The sequence below is a fragment of the Nomia melanderi genome, chromosome 9 (assembly GCF_051020985.1).
Source record: "Nomia melanderi isolate GNS246 chromosome 9, iyNomMela1, whole genome shotgun sequence".
Classification (NCBI taxonomy): domain Eukaryota; kingdom Metazoa; phylum Arthropoda; class Insecta; order Hymenoptera; family Halictidae; genus Nomia; species Nomia melanderi.
This window is the reverse complement of record NC_135007.1, coordinates 13,883,004-13,903,956: the sequence shown is the minus strand read 5'-3', so window position 1 is coordinate 13,903,956 and position 20,953 is coordinate 13,883,004. Positions and strand designations below refer to the sequence as shown.

General features: G+C 53.7%; 1 protein-coding gene across 4 annotated transcripts in view; it reads right to left on the bottom strand.

The window, feature by feature from the left end:
- Window positions 1-20,953, bottom strand: part of GABA-B-R3 (gamma-aminobutyric acid type B receptor subunit 3) — a 39,264-nt gene that overhangs the window by 2,389 nt on the left and 15,922 nt on the right. Inside the window, exons 3-17 of one of the 4 annotated variants that reach the window (XM_076370443.1) lie at window positions 17,227-17,544; window positions 16,868-16,972; window positions 16,266-16,331; window positions 12,360-12,563; window positions 10,431-10,655; window positions 9,909-9,969; window positions 5,143-5,266; window positions 4,073-4,189; window positions 3,850-3,988; window positions 3,642-3,758; window positions 3,392-3,553; window positions 3,168-3,271; window positions 2,473-2,766; window positions 1,627-1,871; window positions 26-1,119 (exon numbers count right to left, since the gene is read on the bottom strand). In XM_076370443.1, the coding sequence (XP_076226558.1) occupies window positions 1,103-1,119; window positions 1,627-1,871; window positions 2,473-2,766; window positions 3,168-3,271; window positions 3,392-3,553; window positions 3,642-3,758; window positions 3,850-3,988; window positions 4,073-4,189; window positions 5,143-5,266; window positions 9,909-9,969; window positions 10,431-10,655; window positions 12,360-12,563; window positions 16,266-16,331; window positions 16,868-16,972; window positions 17,227-17,544 (2,298 nt within the window). In that variant the 3' untranslated portion in view covers window positions 26-1,102. Of the gene's footprint in view, window positions 1-25; window positions 1,120-1,626; window positions 1,872-2,472; window positions 2,767-3,167; window positions 3,272-3,391; window positions 3,554-3,641; window positions 3,759-3,849; window positions 3,989-4,072; window positions 4,190-5,142; window positions 5,267-9,908; window positions 9,970-10,430; window positions 10,656-12,359; window positions 12,564-16,265; window positions 16,332-16,867; window positions 16,973-17,226; window positions 17,545-20,953 lie in introns of those variants that run through there. The other 3 variants (XM_076370440.1, XM_076370441.1, XM_076370442.1) reach the window with 3 other exon arrangements.

Sequence of the window (20,953 nt, the reverse complement as noted above, 5' to 3'; positions counted from 1 at the left end):
GTGTAAGTTGAACAGGTACCAAGTCGAGTCTTACAACCCTTCTTTCGCAGTACTCTCGCGATTCAGCGGATGCTGGTAGATAGTTGGTCGCTGGGTTTTCGCGTCGATACGGCGAATCGAAGCGCAACGCAGAAGCGAAAGCGGGTGCTACGGTAATTGCGGAAGAAGAAGGAGGAGAACTGCACATCTTTCTCGTGGGTGTGTAACTCTCGCGGGTTTCTACACGAAATCTTCGTGAAACGGGTGTCGTATCTTGCGTCTAAGGGGTACCATTCGATGAGCAAACTCGACGGTGCCGCGCGAGATCAGGGTAAGAACAGTCGTCGGATCGATTCGAACGTTCGTGTACGCGACGATGCTTGACCATCGAGTTTGATCATCGACCATCTAACCAATTTTTCTTATTGCATTCTGAAACGCGTGCAAAGCTATGGACGTATGCATGTATAACGTATGTATTATTCGCACAATATACGTCGGGGTCTTGTCCGAATTCGTCAAGTAGATCGAGTCTTGCGACCCGAGGAATACAAGTGCAACCTACTACCTCAAGTGGCAATTACTGTGTCAGGAATGCATGAACTGTGTTCGCAAGCTCTTGCAGGTTAGTAATACGGCCCGATGTCACGGTGACAATCAGAGCGATTTCGTGTCAACCGCTTTGTCTGCGATCCCGAGTAGCAGTCGATCAATTATGAAACATACAATATTCACTGACATTCGTGCGCTTTCAAATATAGCCGCCCCGCGGACTTGAATCAGCGCGGTTAGCATTATTAGACTGCTGTTCTAGATCGGCGGACAATAACCATTCGCGTCAAACTACGGTTCTACGTGTACTCGCGGGAAAATCTTGCTCCGTATTCTACTTTACATGCATTCTTCTTCGAAGAACAATAAAGGGAGCTTCCTTGAAGCAGAGAAATGGTCGAGGAAAGAGACGTGTCCGTTGTAAAACGATATCAAACATTCCTAAAACGTTTGGCCGTCCTATTCTAGTGCTCTCTATCGCGAGAACGGGTCCTTTCGTCGAGTACAAAAGTCAAGCATAAGAAACGTTCGAACCGTTCAAGCTATTATACGTGCAATAAACGGAATTCTGTCACCTTTCTTGAACACCTGAACGACCGAAGGACGACGAAGCGAGAAGAATATTAATTATGTATCGTTCCTTCCTTCTCTCCTTGGCATAAAGGTTCATTCATCGTGCAAATTTACATAATACATTGAGGAATTTCGCCTCAGCGGTTCGCGGGTGCCTCTACGAAGAAAGCAATCTTTCCCGTATATACGCTCTAGTGGTTCGCTACGTGTATCCCGCCTCCGGTTTTCTTTTTTTTTTTTTCTTTAAAATCCTGTCGGAAATTCGACGCGGAACGTGTGTCGTCTGTGACGACCTACATCTTCCCCGTCGGTCTCTAGACGGAGGTTCGACCGCGTACGCTCTCGGGTTCGTCGAATATCCGGGCGTAAATAAAATTCATGAGAAAATGTCAAGAGGATGGATAACGAATGACTGATTGATTGGTGATGCGGTATCCGGCTCCGCGCGTCACCGTCGAGCGGCGTCGCACGGGTTCATTTGCACAACGAATCCTCAAGTACGTAGCGAGGAGTCTCACTCACCGGATGGGTCCGCGGACGGCCAGCTAGCCCTGGGGATGACCGGCGGGAGGACGCTGAGCAACAACAAAGGTAGACCGCCCCCGATGCTAGGATTCCGTTGCGGGATCGATGCGCTCGACGAAGCGTGCGACGGTTCGACCGGCTCCTGCGCCAGTTGTTTCTCCAATCTGGCCAGTTCCAGCTCCAGCTGCGCCATTTCGCGACGGTACACGCGATTCTGCACTTCCACGCGGTATTGTAGCTCGCTGTCACGGCGTGAAATTTCATTTCGGTTAAGCTCGTTAAACAAAAAGGGGACTTTTTCGTCGCGCTGTAATCGAGAGGCCAGAGGAAAACGCCGCGATACCGGCGGATTAACCGGCCCGATACCGCTGCCTTCGACACGGGGGAATTAAATCCTAATTGGCTTCGGTCCCGAACGAAAATCGACGCTCGTGATTCGATACCCGTTCCGCCGGTGCTTCGCGACGAATAATCCCGTCGCGGTGAATTAAATGAACGGTTCCCAGCGGCCGACGTTTCGCAGGAAATCCAACGAAAGTAGCGGGCGAGTTGAATATAATATGATAAACGATATCTGTGACCCGGTTCGAGGCGAATCGATTCTTTGTACCGTTCGAGCAAGGGTTTAGGGGGATGCGATAAGGTGTTTCGTCCCGAGGTCGATCCGTCCGAACGATTAGCCCGCAAGTGACAGACGTTTATCGCTCTCGGCGGCCGACGCCGATGCTCGCTCGTCCTCTTTCTTCGCGCCTGCACCCTTTCGGCTTTCCCGTTTCTTCGTCGCCACTCCCAACCGCGCAATCTAATCGACGGGAGGATCGCGAATGGAAGCGAGTGACTTACTTCTTGTCGTCGGTCACGAATCTTCTCGTGTTGCACTCTATCTTCAGGCCGAGGCTTTGGACCACGGGGTCGGCCCTCTCGCCTGCTAGAATATTCGCCAGCTGGGGGAGGAAGAGCAACGCCAACGTCGCGGTCGTCGAGGCCAAGATCAGGGCGGTTATCGTGACGAAGGCCAAGGTCGCGCGATCGGACATCAAATTAGCGAGCACCACCACGATGCCCGACGTGATCACGACGAAATAGACGCTCATGCCAATGTACTGCGAGTCGTTCAACGCCGGTATCTTCACGTGCCTGAAACGATTCAATTAGCGAGTAATCGCGGACGGTTCGTGTTCGAATGGAATTATCGACGGGTCGATATGTTCCGTTGTTATCTCCTTAAATTCTCCGCCTCCTCTTCATTTTCCTCCCGTTTCTCACCCCCCCCCTGTTCCCCCGCCTCGTAACGGGTAATGCCAATATACGAATGACAGTTCTTCGACAAAAAGAGGAAACACCTTTGCTAATGAACGTCCTAATGGCATCCCTCATTAAACTCCAATTCCCGTCCCGACCCCGCCTCCCCGGGTCGAACTTCTGCGTACCCGAACGCTCCGAGGACGGTTGTTGGAACGAATTTTCGGCCCCGGAGCGTAAGCTAAATTATCAAACGGCCGCGAGTTCGTTAAAAAACAGTTGTCTGGTATTTTTACCTTGTTTCCCAAGCCATATAAACACCGACTATGAGCAGCAGACCTTTGTAAACGTAAAGCGCGCCCAGCCAGCTGTTCGTGTGTTGCGAATGACACACCTCCACCTGCGCCCATATTCAAACGTGCAAGTTAATTGGCTACGTTCGTTAAAGTTAACGATACCGATGCCCGATATACGCTTTTAATGGAACGATCCGCTCCGGACCTGGCCAGATTTCGTTTACCTGAGGTTGATACACGACGCCGCGGTCCTGCGGGTTAAACTCCAAGGTCAGATTCCGCAGATGACGCTGCATGGGGTCGAAGGTGACCCACAGGGTCACCACGAGGCCGTCTATCAGCAGGAGGACGCAGATCAAGCTAATAAGCCGGGTGTCTTGCAGCAGCTGCAAGCGCCAGACGAATACTGTTTTCGTAATGCCGAGGAAACGGGGGAGCTCCCTGATAGATCTGAATCTTTCAGTGGCACCGTACCTTGTTCTTGACGACGCCGCTTCTGCTCTTCGTGAAAATCCGATGCACGCGGTACGTCTTGGTGAACATCGATCCGAAAGCCAAAGAGAAGCCGGCGGACAATAGGTATACTCGCGCCTGGAACGAACACGATCAGATTTCGAGGAAAGGGGATCGAGATTGGTCGCGGGACCAACGGGCTTTCCGGCTGTGGAAAATGAATGCTCACTGTGCAGACCGCCGGATAATAATCGTCGCTGTCCGGCAGCGTGGCGTGATCCAGGCCGAGAAGGATCACCGCGGCATAGACGAGGCCGCATCCGACGGCCGCCATGTTATTCAGCCTGGGGCTCGAAAGTTTGATACTCCTGCCGGTCGCGAGAAACGAAACGATTTGTACAATTCGTCGAAGGTTATCGCGCGTTTCTGTGCAACGAACCGGCGAGACTTACTTGTGCCTGCGGAAGTGCAGATTGAACGCCAGGAATGCCAGCGCCAGAGTGACACCGACGCTCGCGATGCAAGTAACCGCGAGGAAAGCTGCAGGTGCCACGGTCACCACCCGTAACCTGTGCACACGAAGAACGACCGTTTCAATGCCTTTACGATGCCGCCGAAAGTTAATAAACCCGTAACCGTGGCCGTAACGAACGTCTAATGCCCCGAGAAAACCCGCCAGGATGCTTTAATTGGTCGGCGTTCCCCTTCTAAGCACCGGCTCCAATTGAAAGTTCAAACTTCGCCGGCTTCATCCCCCGTTCTATTCATTTTTCTCCGGCTTATCGCGGTGTTTTATCATGGCCAGCTTATGCCGCGATACCATCTCGTAACACGTGCCCGAGCACTTTCGCCGGATATTTCAACGGCAAGATGTTAACAGAAATTTTTCTCGAAAGTAAACGTCAGCCTACGCCCAAATACATTTTTATCATCCATATCGGTTCCCGCCGACTATACGCGGCTATCGTAAAATCCCCGTTTAATAAGGGGAACTTTTACAACCGTTTTATGTGCATTACCGATGTGATCAAATTTTACGCGGTCGCGGGGAATCGCTGTTAACATGGAACCGCGGCGCACTCGAGATTCGCTGAACGCGTCGCGACAACGTTTACCCTTTACCGTGAATAACGCGGTTATTAGCATAGGGAACCGATACCTGGTTACGAACGATCATGTAGTTAGGAGTCCTGTACCGGCGGATACGTACGAAGCTTGCCGATAATTATATTTATATCCCGTCCGTATCTGCGCCAGCAGATTGTTATTCATTATTTAACAAAACCCGCAAGGTGTACCGGAATTATCGACAAACGGAACTGCCTGCATGACAAGTGGAATTGAAGCGTGGTCATAGCGTTATTAACACTATACCGATGACAGAATACGCGTCAACGATTATTTTACCGATGCGCGGTGTAATCCAGAAGCAACAGAATAATTGACGCAATTGGCACGGCAATCAGATCCGGGCGATCTAAATCGCGGTTGAAACGATAAAATCGGACGCGTTAATACGTACCGGAAAACCCTTCGCGCCGTAGGAGGTTGTCCGCCGGGCCATTTCGTCGTTGCACATTCTGGACAATTCATTATCAGTTTTTCATCCTCGGGGTTAAAAGTAGCTATCCGCCTGGTCATGTGGTCTGTAATTGAAAAACCTTAAGACCTCCTCAGTCTTCGAGCGGGATCGCGGAGCAACATTTGACAAGTTAAATAATCGTACAACACGACGCATCAATCTTTCCGAAACAATTACCTGCTCCGTGAATCAATCGGACGCGATCGAAGCACGACCTCGGGATCTGGACGCGATCTCGCTGACGAATTCATGAGGCGAGCTTGTAATAAACGGGGAAACGATACCCAAGACCGTCGGTTTTCATAGAGTTTTCGATTTTGTTGGGGAACGCCGGTGCTATTAATATTCACGGAAATCAACGCGAAGTTTACATTTAAATGACAATACTCGCTTCGTTTCACGCCTGTTGCCAGGTTTCCCAGGCAAAGCCAATTTCCGAGAGCTTCGAAGTTTATATTCGCGGGAAATGCTGCTCGGTCTTTGTCACGGTAAATCTTTAAACAAGTATACGCTCCTATTTCTGGGTTGACGAGTAGTGGAACCAACGCGGACATTTTTTATTTTAACGGGTCTTCTTTCCGCGAGTGGTATTATTTCCTCCTCGAAATTGAACGAGATCTTGCATCGCCGATGCGATTCTTTAGAGCGATGCGCCGTGAACTTTCGCGGAAGCATCTTCGCGCGTTCGTCAGATTCTCTGGGGCCAACTTCGCGAGATACCTCCGTGCAGTCTTTAAATTTTATATCATACTGCAAGCCCTGGGAATTCCGATCTTACAGTTTTCCCATACTCTCGATTCAAAAATCGCGTGTTTACGCAACTCGTCGCGTAACCGGCGCTTCCTACGAAAAGGACAATTCTGGAAAATTGCTCGGCAATTGAATTTACATCACGTTTCCTCGAGCACTTTGTTCGAACGTCGCGAGCGCTTGTGCTTTACCTCCTTCGCTCCTGTACAGTTAATTAATAATCACTAGTCTGTAATACAAGTTGAAAGTTACTGCTCCTTTAATCAACAGATCTTCTTCTGAACGAGAGAAGAACAGAGATTTCCATGCGTTCACGTTTTTCCTGGTCTCCCTCGGAAAACTGACGTCGCCAATTCCGATCCCGTAATTTCTATACTCCGACGTGGACTTACACTTCTCTCTGGAAACTTTCGACGGGAAACTGTTCCAACTCGTTCCCCTCTCCGCGAAAGAGTACTTTCGCAATTTATGTTACCAACTTATCGTTTTTTGCATCGAATGCGACTACCGACGGAACTTCGTTCGTCGAACGTACAGTTTACTTTCCGTCGTCATTACTTCGCAGGGAACTACTTGGCGCGACTAATCACCGCGAAAATTGTTTCGAATCGAAGCAGTGATATTTGTGTTGGGTTTATCTTCAGGAAGCCAATGCGCGGTACGTTTCCCCTCGCGTGGCCGGGAAACGAGGCGAGCACGCGTCCGCCATTTTTACGCGTCGCGCTGCTCCTTCTTCAACGTCGCCCGTTTTCCTATAATAAATGTTCCACGGAGACAACGAAATCATCCGTACAGTTTTTTGCTCCTCCCGTCCCTCGGAACTGATAATACTTTTTCGTTCGCGCAACAGCGACGGCTGTAGGTACACACATTCAATTTCTGGCGAATCCCGCGGTTTTGCGCGTGATCCGTCGCGTGAAAGGGGAAGGAAAGCACGGCGGCGTTCTTCCTCCTCCTTTCTCCTGTCGCCGAGATTATGCTCGAAAGTTAAATCCGAGACCCGCGCCGATGTGGCTGTTATCCGCTACGGGATTTGATGGATTACAGCCGCAGGATCTCGACTGTCGCCTGGCTAGATGGATGAAAGAGTGCGCGGAGGAGGTAAAGTGGAATAAAAAACGGAGGAAACAAGGAGAAAAAAAGGGAAAATACAGAACAGAGGTAACAGAAAGCGCGGAGGTAAAGAAGCAAACGGTTGATGGTATCCAATTTGTCTCGAACCGGCGAGGGTTCTTTGTGGAGTACCGTTAGCTATCGCTGTCGGAAATTCGTGCCAGTTCGTTGACTTTATCTGAAATCGATGCTCGAAACGCGAACCAGAAAAAGAAGCTGTTTCTTCGAGGCTCGTGCAAGGTTAACGAGCCAAGCTCCGAGTCCCCGGGACCGCGAACGGCCGTCCGGCCGTCTGAACTGGGTGAAAATGTCATGAACTCGGTCGCCTCCGTCAATCCCGTAGGACACCACCTTCGCGGGGCGAAGCTGCGCGACTTTCGAATCTCATAGAAATGTTTTACGAAGCGACGGAAATCTTCTTGTACCGCCCCAATCTTCGGTCCTCTTCCATTCCCACACCTCGAACAACGCGGAACCAGCGGTTTCCCGCTGGGACGATCGTAACGGCTTACAAGGAAACTGACAGCCACCGGGATAAAGAAAGAAACGCCACCCCCCGAGTCCGGCGAGCTCCGGCCGAGCGATTCTAACGATCGAGGACGCGTTTCAACGGTTTCGGCGGTCGGGACACAGGTGTAATGAAAGACGAAAGACAGGAGCGGGCGTCTTCCATCGAGGCTTTTAAGAGATTGTTCGGATCTTCGTCCAATAGCGACTATGTGGAACGAGGGAGGGAAACGGCGAAAAAAGGATGGGAGCGAGGGGAGCGACGGGGGGACACAGGTAGAAGAACGGAGGAGGAGTAATGAGTCCCGTTCTCAATTTCATGGCGCAGCTTGCGAGAACGCGAGCACTTTCCGGCAGATTGATTTTCGATCGCGTCGAACGTAGGTACAATAATCCGTGAACGCGAAAACGGCGCGTGGAGCGGCGGGCGCCTTGATTGCGTCGATTCGGAGCCTCGGGTCCGCCGCTTCCGTTCCGCGCGAATTAAACGAATTCAAATCGAAACAGGCGACGAACGGCCTCGACGGCAGGGGCGCGAGTGTCATCGACACCGATACATCGAGGTCGCGGGGCGGAAAAGAAGCTTAATTTCACAGAGAGCCGTACGTCTGTTCTCGAGGCGGGTGTTTCGAGGTCGTCCAAATTATGCGCTTGCGTCGTTAGCCGGAGGAGAGCGGCTAGTACGCTCCGCGAGTAGCCTCGGGGCGCGTTCCGTGCCACGGACGTCCGACAATTGACACGGGCGAAATTCGTCGATGCAAAAAGATTCGCGGGAAGCGAAGGGAAGATGAACGAAGAAGAAGAAGAAGCTTGACACAATATTCATTGACTCGTATCCGAGGCAGCGGAACGCGGGCTCGCTTCTTCTGCCGGAATAACGATTAATACAGGCTGGATGTAATACATTCCGGCTCCTCTTGTTTCCCAGCTCCGGTTTTTCTGGATTCTCGGGCACGTTCCCTTTCGCCGAGGATTCCACGCGGGTCCTCTCTCATTAATTATTCATCGGCTTCTTGCCGACATCCGGCGGGTAGAACGGCGAGCATCTTCGCTCGTGTTCGCACGAACCTCACGCCGGTCTCGTTTCGAGGTTCGAGTCGCGGGCTCGAGCAGCCTAGCGGTCCTCGCCGCGGCAGCCGCACGGAAACCCGCACACGCGCGACATCGAGAGTCCTTACGGCTCTTTCGACTCGATTTCCCACGCTTACCGCCTCGCGAGTCCTCCACACGGAAATTTCGAGGCTGATACGCGACCGAGCGGCTGATTGATTCATCGTTAAACACGGCTGTCGATGTTCCTCGCTGTTCAACGCAAGATCGATCGCGAACGTCTACTTAGAATATTCGCAATCGCAACGCGACGGTTCGCCGTTTCGCCGCGGATCACCGGAACGATGATCGCGCATCAATATTTCCTCTCTCGCGAAGAAAATGAATGGTTGCCGGGCAGAGGGACCGTTTGCACTAGGGGTGGGCTCGTGTTGCCTCGTCATAACTCTGTTTGACCGGGTAGCGGGCTGTTTCTTGTTCCAGCGTTAATTACGCTCTCACTCTACCGTAAACACATACCGAATTCATGACGGGCTAAGTGCGGCGCTGGTTTAATTGTCTCGTGTTTGAACAATCCCGGAACAGCGCGACGTGCATGACCGATCCATTTTGGCTCGCGTCGGGCTCCTATCGCGATCGTTAATTTACCGAGGCACTCGTCAAAGGCACTCGTTCCGCCGCAGTGAAAGGCGGTCGGACAGCAAACGCTTCGATTCTGTCCCCGGCCGCGACCGATGTAAATAACGTGTCAAACGCGGATCCGTGTCGACGGTTTCTTAAAAACCGTGTCGACGCGTTCGTCGGTGTTCCGTTCGGCGAACACTGCGAGCGAGAGGTAGACGCGGGCGTTAAACGATCCGTGAATTCTTCTCGAATCGTATCATCGGATTTCCACGCGACTTGCCGCTCGTCCTGTAAACGGGCAATCCAAATATTCCGAGTGGACGACGAGACGGTACCCGATAAATCGGCCGATCGAACGCGTCGCACTTAGCGGCGGAATTCATTACGAGAGACGTCGCAGCGCTATCCTGTCGGTTGAAATCATACCGTCGACCGGACAGTTCACAATGCGAATCCTGTAAATGGGTTCATCCCCCCGTTAAAACGTGTCAGTTAACAGCGACGCGAGTGTCCGCGATGCGCACAATTGTGCTCCCCGGCTCGCCGTCCCGATTTCCCCTTTCATGCATCGCTTCTTACGAGCGGAGCCCATTGTCGGGGCTCGCGTGCGCGCTGCACTCCGGGAATCGCGGACCGTTCCCTGAAAAGTAAGCGCTACTCACCGTGCATCTGATAGAACGCCGTGATACCGACGCGATCCGCTCCATCGAACGAGACGGGACCCTGAAACGACACGACACAATGAACCAATTCTTCCCGATCGATGTGCACGCGATGAAATTAACGACGCTCACGAGCGGCCGTTGAATTATCAATGATTCACCGGAGCAATCGATCGTCCTTAAACGATGTTGTCCCGCGGTTAATGAACTCTCAACCCGCAAACCGTGTGGCCTACGAAATTGGTGCACGCGTTTTGCTGGTCGAATAGCTTAGGGACCGGAAGACCCGCCATTATTGCCTCGGCGGGTGATTGATGAGTACGTCGGGAGCGGAAGAAGAGCGAGGTGGCCCGCTAATTTTGCTGCGCCTCGCGTACGTGGCGCGGTTGTTAACGTGCTCGAACAGAAACGTTTAGACAGACGTTGAACAGTCCGGAGGAGACTGTTAGCGTCGCTGCGCCGGCCGTTCCGCTCCCTTTGCCCATGTGTTTCCGTCGATCGACCATTGTCCCACCTACTCACCGAGACTCCGACGAAACGAAGAAGCTTCATCTGCTCCAGAAGTTTCTTCGCGATGTCCTTTCTCTTGTGCGTGTACTGCGCCAGCGACGAGTTCTCTTTGTTCAGCACGATCTCCGTCCTCTCGAGGCCGAGCGCCATGGTCCAGACAGCGTCGTACGTTTGCGCGGCGTATTTCGAATGCGTCACACCGATTCTGGCCAGTTCCGAGGTGAAGCTGCTGCTCGTCTGCGCAAAAGACGATCGTATCCGCGTTAGGTTCAACGGTTCTTTTCGTCGAGTGTAATAGCAGTTACGGCGGAGCCCGGCGTAATCCCTTGGAAATATGCGCGAACACTCCCTCTGCGTGTCCCGGGGCTTGATAAAGGTTTCACGGCGAGGATTAAATAAAAAGAAGACTCGCAATCTCGGTGTATCTTGGTGGCGCGCGGACGCGGCCAACTCTTCCCCTTTGTTAGCTCACCTCACCGGGAAGGAAGGTAAATCTCTTTCGCCGAAGCGGCCATCGCTATGCATCGCGGAAAGCGGAATTGCCGCGGGAGGGAATGGTTTCGGGCCTGATAGACGGGAAAATAGACGGCGATGTGTTTTTTTTTCCCGAGCGCGTTGCTCGCCCCGGGCAAACAATTGTTACGAGAGGAAAATAAATTTCATTTCGCCGAACGGCGCGGCGCGGTGTGTGCTCGCGTGTCTTCGGCGGCGCGGCCGGTTATTAACAAATTAAACGGTTCGCGTGCGCGCGACAAAGAGCGCGACAGCCGTCCGCAGTTTGTCCGACAGATTGGAAACTGTTTCGGTTTCGATGGAATCTCGCCCGCGCCCCCGTTAAACGCGCGTGGAAATTTGATCGAGGTTGTTCCGTCGTTGCGTTCTCAAGCGATGATTCCGACGGATTACCATCGCCTCCCGGGGCTATCGAAATCTCGCCGGTTTCTGCGATCATGCTCGCCGGAACGTGTCGGAAAGACCGCTTACACAACCGTCGGTTATATCCCGTCGAAACGACGCGTCGTTCCCGTCGAATCGAAACAGTACGAAACGACCGACCGGGCCTGTCGGGTTTCTCTCCCGTGTAATGGAAAATCCGGCCTGCTTCGCGCGCCGGTTGCTTGAGTATGCAAACAAGACGGTCGCCGCGCGTCGCGTACCCTTCTTGGTCCCGACGCCGCGTGTAAGCCCGCGGGGGCCGCGAATTTCTATTTTTCCGCGTGCACGCGCGGTAAATATTCAGCGCGCACGCGAGCGCGGCCGGAATTATTCATGGCGTCGTTCGTAAAACCAAGAAGACGAACGGTTTCGCGGGGGACGGTTCCGTCGCGGACGAATCGGGAGCGAAGCTCGCGGCACGGATCGGAAAGGATGCGTGACCAATTAGGAGGGACCCACGGACGGGCATACCGCACGGAACGAACAATAATTAGCGACACGTGATTTCATCGTTAGCTCGATCGCTCGAGCACGGAAACGCTCGATACGGGCAAGTTCGTACCCATTATCGAATCCGTGACCCGATGCGCCGTGACGTTTCGTCGACTTTCGTTCTCCGCGAAAGGAAATTCAATCGCGGAGCTCTCCGGTCGAAATCTATAACCCGCGTTTCTTTCGTGCGCGCGATTTCCTGGCCGATATTATCGAGGGATGCTCTCTTAACGCGATATCGGGTAATCACAGCCGGCAAGAAAGCTCCGAATCGCTTTGTCTTCCTTCGAACCGGGGTCGGACGGTACATTAATCACCGGCTACCGCGAAACCTCCTTCCGGCGGAATTTCTTTGCGCAACGGGCGATAACTATTCGAGCGGGGTCGCGCGATTACTCGACTGAGACGGATCGTTCTCCCCCGAGCGTACGACACTCGAACGCGTTTTCCACGCGCTGCAAATGAGCGCGAGGGCGTAATTGGGGAAAGGCAAACGATCGGAGAGGCACTTACCAGGCCCGACAAGCTAATCTCGTTCCCCATGACGGCAGCGTGGCTCTTGACGATGATCAATCCGGCTAGGGTTTGCCATAGCTGCGAGGGCGTGCATTCCTCTGGCCCCGAGTGCCACCAATTGCTCGCGAGCCCCGACAGGTCGATCGTGTCACCTGGCAGGATCCATGCATAGTCGCCTCCGTGCATGCCTAGCTTCCATGCCTAATTGCGGCCGGCGAAACAAAGCGAACGAACCGATTAAGCTGGACACTTACGGGCGCGACCCGTTTGTTTTCCCGACTTTCGCTTTTCTTTCGCGAGACCGGGCGAAACGGACGGTGCGAGCCTCGCAATTGGCTCCCGCTGGCAGCTTCGCTCTTTATGTTCCCGCGAATACATGCAGCACACTCGGATAAGTCTTTTATCTCGCCGGGAAAACAGACGAGTTCATTACGCGCCCGAGTTTTATATGTTTCAGGAAAAATGCACCTCTCCTCCCTCTCTCTCTCGCTCCTGCCGTCTGTCCGTGTCGCGCACACCGTGAAATTAACGCAGCGTTACCCACATTCTCGACGTGCCGTCGCGATACGTCCGTCTGCAAGGATCGATCGTCGAGTGCACTTGCCAGCGAAGAAAGTTAATGGGGTCGCACTCCTCGCGGCGAGGCTACTGTAGAAAAAATCGCGGGGAATGCAACGCGCATCTGGAACCTCGGAGGGAGCCATTGGCATACCGGAAATACTTCGTCGATAGGCTTCTGAGTGGGTGGTCGCTCGGTATAGCCGGGAACGTCCCGAGATCCGGGGGACGTCTTAATAAAGCACATCTCGCGACGCAAGCCTTTCATTCTATCGAAAACGTCGCACGCGTCTTTCGATTATCGTCGAATCGCGTTTCCGGCGTCGTATGCGGTTCAAGCTAGCCGAAACCGAGAAATCCCATAGTTCCTCTACGTTTTTACCCGTTTACGGTAAAAAGTTTTCGCGTTCGGGTAATCGATTTCGCTCGCGCGGCCGAGCCGAGTTGCGTCGAGCCACCGACTATCGATGTCGATATTAACTTTCGCCGGGGGAACTCGCGAAACTTGTCGCGAAGCGCGCCGTTATCGCCGGCGGTCCTCGTTCTTCGAAAGTTCCGCATTTCTTCGGGAAACCGATCGTTCGCTCGCGGTCACACGCGACTGTCTCGGCGAGCTCGGTCGCCGCGCGAACCTAAAAAACTGGGTCGCGCGACGAATCGTCGCAGTTGGTCGAAATCGTCGAACAGTAGATATTTAATGGAGCAACTTTTTCTCTTTGCACTGATACAGTGATTCTTTATGGAGACTATTACTGTAGAACAAATACGTATTTGCAAGCCGAGGCGCGTTCCTTGGCTGGGAAAGCGAGAACGACGAACGCGGCGCGCGCGGAGCGTGATACGCTTCCGGAAACGGGCGAGAAGCGCGAAAGTAAAGTAGCCGTAGTTCGCAGCGTCGAACGGCGACGCTCGCGTAAATCAGACCGGTCTCTTCGTTCCAGCAAGAACGGGGAACGCAGTAAAAATGGTAATAAAGAGATATAGAGCGACGCGTGCCTCGGATGCACCGTAAGTAATGCCGTGTATTATTTACGGTTCAGGCTGTTCCCGGGCGTCCGCGCGTACGCGCGCGACCGTTCCGCCCGTCCAGGTGTTCTCTTTATTTTTCCCCGTGAGTTTACATTGCGATTAAACGGGTGATAGGCGCAGGGCGACGATAAATTCCGTTCGATCGCGAAACGAAGCCCTCGGAAACTATACTCCATGAAACGACGAGTTCCCGTACAGGCGTTCGCCGTAATTTCCGTTGATTTACGACAGGAACGTTTTCCGCGGGCTTCTTGTTTCGCAGCGCGCGCCGAAGAAAAGAGGAAAGCCACGTCCCGGCCGAGTATCCGCGTAACGAACGACCGATCCCGACCCGCGTTTATTAAGCATCGGCCGAGTAACGAGAGGCGCAATTGTTCCAATGGGAAAAAAGACACCGGCACCGCCGATCTAACGCCTGCGTTCCCGTTTATTGCTTTCCACCGCTAATTATTTCCGGCCGGGTAATGGTGCAGCCGACCGAGGCAGCTGGGAAACCGTGTCCCGATGAAAAATAGCCCTACATGGAAGCCGGCCGTCGTCCGGTCGGTTACACCGCGCGAATCCGTGATTTTTCCCCTAATAAGGTTCTAACGAAGCGTCCAGCGAGTTCGCGAACAAAAAGAGAGAAAACCGAAGAAAGACGAACGACAGACCAACGAGGAATTAACGTGGATATAACCGACTCGACTCGCTCGGACGAGGGTGAGGGTAAACGGATACGTTTCGCGCGAGTGTATCGACATTGGGGTTTCTATAGGGCGGACAGGTGGCGAACCGTGATACCTGAGGGACCGATAACGGGGTTTAAAGAGCATCGGAGGAAGGTCGGTCCAGCATTTGTTGCGAGTTCGCGTTACGCCAGCGTTCGCAATCCGACCTCGACGTATTTTCGTGAAACGGTCCGCGGCGGCGTGTCGGCGATACCGGTGTAAATCAGAAGCGCGATTCGCTGACGCTGATACAATCCCGGCGAACCCCGGAGCGCCGGGACATTACCGGGCAGTGCAACTTTTCCATTTCCCGGCTAATTTTCGATGAGCAATCAAGTTTCTCCGACAACGGAACAAATTAGCTCCGCGCCCGGCCCCTCGCCGATTCGGCGGGCGGAGACCCGGCGAAAGTTTCCGCGATGGCCGACGCGTGCGTTTCGGGCCGGCGAGCGTCGAAAAGTTCGCCTTAGGGTCGCCGGAATTCCGGAGGAACGGGGGTGAGATCCGGCGGAGACGTCTTCTTTAAAATTATTTTAATGATTTAATTGTGCGCGACCCAATTTGCCACGGGTTATTAGTATGCGAGCCGAGCGGGCGGTTAAAAATTTTTCCAATACACCAGCCGCCGAGTGGTCCTCCGAAAGCATCGGTCTCTAAATGTAAAGCGAGCCGGAGAATAATGATAAAGACGAGGGACGGCGGGGCGAGAAAGAGGGAGGAATCGCGTCCTACTTTGACACAATGTTCATTATTCGCTTAGCTGGAACACAAGCTGCGACCATGTGTTTGCATTTCATCGGCTCCCGGCTGAAAACCGAGGCGCAAACCTCCTCCGCGCGGACGGTGCATTTTAGCTAATCGATCGGCGCGGGGGGGACACGAGCCGACGAAACACGTACGCGAGGATCGTTACCCGCCGCGAAAATGGAAAAATAATGCCCCCCGGACGCTTTAATGTCGCGGTGTCAACGACAAGGGGCCGCAATTCGTCGCGGAAACGACGATTTTACGAGTGGCCTGTAAAAATTCGTAATTGAGCTGTCGTCGGCGAGCGGCCGAACGGCTCGTAAACCCGGAACACGCCGACCGCCGTTTTATCTGCTCGCCGTTCGAAGAGAATTCCAGACGCACCGTGTCGCCGAAAACGGAAGCCGCGATGAAAAAAAGAGAAAAAGGGCGCCGTGGTTCCGCGCTTTTAAAAGCGTCGCCGACGTTTACCGCGGCCGCGTTTCCCCTCCGCGTCCATTGAATCCTCGCAGTTGACGAACGGAGTTTCCAGAGTCGAATTCACGCGGGGCTATCGCGCGCCACGGGTCAGTTGGATTCAATCTGTTTGCGCTCCCTCGATACGTTTCAGTGCATCTGTCTCTTCGATGTTTTCAGGACGCAGCCTGTGATCGATTAGCGCCTGTGATCGTCGGTTATCTCGACGAACGGTGGACAAATTTGAGCAGCGAGCAGCGAGGAACAACTGCACGATTATTTGCCACGCGGTATCTATTCTTTATCCACGATCCTCTATATCCGCGCTCCAACGGAGAAAAATGCACCACGAACGGTGCTTTTCTAACGCGACCGAGTTTCTACAAGTTCTCCAGCGACTTACCTCGCAGAAAACTCGCGGCGCCAGTCGCGGTGAGAAACTCCCGATGATGATTCTCGTGTCCAACTCCTGTAACCGTGTAAAAAGTCTGGCTGAACGATCTTTCTGCTCGTCGGCCATTTTCCCGCCGCTCATCCCGAGCGTCGCGTCTCCTCGCGCGAGCTGATCGCGTTAGACGCGGCGAGTAATTAGTTATGAACTGTAACGAAAGAGCTACGGAAGACCGGGACTAACTCGATTCCCTTCGCCGGCTCCTCTTACAACGATTCTTCTCGTCGGAGCGTTCGGGGCGCGGCTCGACAAAGCGTCCGAATCGTTGACATAGATCTTTAAAGCCGAGACGCCGGTATTCCGCTCCGCGGAGACCGCGGGAACGGGCGGCGTGTTAATCCCCCGCGCCCGGATGCCGAGTTTGAATTCTTTTTCATGCGAACCCTCGGCGCTCCGGCCGCGACACGCCGCCGGTGAATGCGGTTTAGCAAGTAAAATTCTCGGCGTCGGGAACGGCGAAGCCGTCGCGTAACTATGCGCGTCAAGTGGTAGCAATCCACCGCGGAGCTCGTCGGAAAAATTCAATGAAGTTTAAAGCTTTAGGCGTGTCTTACTTTTAAAGTCCGCAGCTGTTCTTTGTAATCGTTCTCCGCGAACGTGATGGTCGCCGTGCACGTGATATTCGCCTGCTCCAGTTCCGTGACTAGATCGTTCACAGCCTGAAAACAGAGACGCGGCCGCGACTCGTCATCGCGTTATGCAACTTTCGGACAGAGCGGAATTTCGCGTGGAACGTACCTGCTTTGCGCGTGCATATCTGAAAATTCACCCGCGCACCCGGGGGCGACTTTTTAACGAAATTACTCGGCCGCGCGTCGCGCGCCGCTGGCTGGCTGGCGGCGACGGCGAGCAGACCGCCGCACGCTCGATTGAATTTCCGCATCGGTTACCGTATCGGGTCCCTTCTACTTACCAGCGAGTACATGTCGCCTGTTTGCGACAGGGTCGTGACCGTGTCCCAGCCGAAATGCTTGATGAGAGCGATCCTCGCCGAATTGTGACTCGAGTCGGGCGCAACGGTCCGCAAGAACAGCGGGAACTCGGTGGTATCCGAGAGAGCAGGTGCGGTGGATCCGAACGAGACTTGGGTCACGTTCCAGTAGGGCACGATTTTCGCCAAGGTCTCCGTAACCTCGGAGCAGGCGGTGCCCAGCAACAGCGGTATCAGATCATTCTTCTTCGCCGAGTAGAGAGCGTGGAAGAATCTATCAACCGCCACGCCGGGATCGCACTGAAAATAAATGAATTCAGGACGCCGGATCGCGTGCAACTTTGATAGTTTGATAAATCGGTTCACCCGCCCCGCGCGGATATTACGGCAGCTACGCTAGGACGAGCATCGACGCATCGTTCGACGGACCTCGAGGATACCGGCCAATTGCCGGTCGCCACGTAATCCGTAACGTAGAGCGGAGGAGGAACGATCCTACTTTCGGCAGATTTACGTGTGTTTGCTCGAGAGATAACGCGAGGGGAGACAGGAGAAAGAGAAGCCAAAGTCGTGAGTCTTAACGAGCAATTATTCAAGGCGGACGGTGACGAGGGTGGATAGCTCGCGAAAAGCGCACGAGGGCTCGTCTCGTATCGTGGAATCCGACACGATGTCGCGCGGTGCTCCTAAATATCTGAAATCTCTCTGAAAGCTCGAAATACACTTCGATCGAACCTGATCTCTGTACTCGACGGTTTTTCGCATCGATGATTACAAATCTCTTAAAGTTTCGTACGTCATGTATATATCAAAAAATCGTTAGTACCGAAAAATTAACATTGCAATGTCTTTCGTTTCTCTGATTACGAATCTACTAATCTACTACATTTCTCAGTTGCAAGACGTCGTAACTCTCTTAGGCAATTTCGTATCAACATTCTACTTGCTCCCAGGAATATCATCCATTCCACAGAATTCAGTTCGATTAATTTATTCCAAAGTCATTCTCTTTATACTTCCTATGAAGTTCCACTTAATCACACTACGACCGTACGACTAATAACAGCGATTTTTGAAGCTCAGTGCGTCGATTACAGTGCGTCAGCTCGAGGTAAGCTACAGATTTACCGACCCGACTTTCCTCGAGTCGCGCCGCGTTTCCCCCCGATTTTCAATCGTCCCGATACGCAGCTGCAAGTTTCTTCGGGGCAACGGTAACTTCGTTAATGACCCGCTCCGAGAAAACCGAATCGCCGTGCTTCTTCACCGGAAAGGATCTTCGCTCGGGAACATCCTTTGTTTCGCGTGGCCCGCGGCGACCGCTCGCCTCGATTCCAGCCATCGATAGTCCGGCAGAAAACCGTCTCGCCGATAAAACGGCAGCGCCGGCGATCGCTCATGCGCCGAATTCAATCTTCCCCGCTCATCCGTAATTTCGGCTCCGCGTTTCCCGTTACACGGGCAAACGCGCCGCGACGTTTAACTCCATTATCGCGCGCCGTCGTGAGTTTCAATTGCAGCCGAGGTTTCTGCCCGAATTTCCTCGCGTTCCGCGCACCCGGGCGGATACGTATGCGCATAGAAATAGGCGGCTGCTAACGAGACCGAGTAATAATTCCTATAAATATTGTTACCCGGGACGCTTCATCAAGGAGAACGGGCGAGGCGGAAACGAGAGAGATTCCGCGTCGCGCGGCGCGAAATACTGGGGAAATCGTGGCGTTCCGACAAGACGCAGGCTCGATAACGGCGTGCAGACGTGCTTAATAATATTAAACGACTCTCTCGGAATCGGGCGAGTAGCCGACTTTCGATCGGTTTTTCCCGAGCATCGAATATCATCCGTTTCCCGCCGCGATCGCCGGGAACGTGACCAGACTGCCGCGCGACTCCCGATCGGAGAACAATTTGTAAAATTGCTTTTCCACGCACGGACGTCGAGTTTCCGGAAACTTCGTCGGGATCCCCGCGGACCGAGGAGGAATCTGTATCAACGCGGAGACGATTCCCCGTGTCTCGGAGTCATGGCTTTCGGTTCGGCCGGCCATTGTGCGCGACGTCTGGGAGCGGAACAGGGGAACCGATGGAACAGAAAATTGCCCCGGGCCAGGAGATTCCTTAGTTAGCAATCGGAACAGCGCGGCCGATGAGAAACAAGCTACGGCTCCTGATGGGAGAGCCGGCTGTCTGATTATACCGTCTTGCGCGGCGGAACGTCGCCGTAAATTCGTCGGGTCGCTATTCTCTTATGTACGGTATCATTCGAGGCCTGCTCGTCGTACGAAAAAAAGCGGGCTCCCTCCCCAACGTTCTTCCGTTACCGGGAACGGAACACGCATTCACGTCTCGTTGCTCGGACATAATGTTCCCATGCGGAACGAACAATCTATTTTATTGTCAAGCGAGAGGAGGAATAAAAGTTTATGGTCCTGAAAATGGGACGATCCGATGTATCGGGCGGGAACGGCGAAGGAACGTCGTGCCGCGCGATTTCTTCGCAACAAACGATTCCGCGGGCGAAGGCGCGCGCCCGCTCGCGAGGGATCCGCGCCAGGATTACTCGTTAGTCGACGGAAGCGCGGCCATTACTTGTCCTATGGCGATCAGTTGACGCGGAACGGATCGCGCCGACGGTTCGGACGAACAAACGCCGGTAATACGAGCGTCGAACTTCGAGGGAACAAGTTCCGCGCCGGGCGTGCGCGAGCTTCGCAACTTTAAACGAACGCGGAGGTTTTCACCGATGCGTTGTTCCCGTTAAGCCACGCGGAAGCTCTTACAAAGCTCGGAGAAAGAAACTGCCACGCTTTATGCTCCCGCGACGCGTGTCTGCAGCTACGTAACGATTCCGCGGAAGTTTCGCAGGCACTTGGGCGGACGCCGGACCATGATCGCTCGTAACTACTTACGACCGAGTCGGAGTTCGCCCGTGGCAACCGGTGATAGAAGGGAATCGAGCGCGGCCACGCCGACGTAAACCGTCGCGTCGTTAGAAAGTTTGCGAAACGCTGATGCAACGCGCCCCGTGTAAACTGGCATTATCGCGGGAATGACGAACGCCGCCGCCGAAACACCGGGGAACGCGGATAAAGCCACGAGAATCATGCGCGACTCGCCGAGCAACAGCGACGGTAACGCCGAGTGTAACGGGGCGTGCTTGAAAAATCGGTTTCGCACGAGTTGACGCTTTAATTCGAAAGTTATCTGGCCCGCGGAGCGGAAATGTTGCGCACGGTTCGCCGCAACTTTGCTGCCGCGATACATCAATGCGGAGAGAATTAAAGTCGGCGCGGCCGTCCGAGCTGGCCGGCGAGCGGCCATTTGTACGCGCAAGTCGGCCGATCCGCGGGAGAAGGTTTCCCTGTAGAAAAGAGGGGACGATACGTCGAACGTTCGGGCAGACGGGATCGCGGTCACACGGATTTACGACGCGGCTTTCGCGCGGCCCGCAAGTTTTGACAGTGTAATCTTGAATAAGCCAACTTCTCGGCCAGGGTTAACGTTTCCGTGCCGCGGGACGCAAGTTCGCGCTGCCGGAGGATTACACCGTAGAAAGGCGGAAGTTCGTACACGCCGACGTCATTCGACGGTTTCGAAGCGCTGTAGTTTTTAGTGGTCCACGCCTGGGAACTTCCCCGTGCGAGCTTAACGCACAGCGTGGAACCCATTAGCATTTTCGCGTGTTATCAGACGCGAACATCCCGCCGAA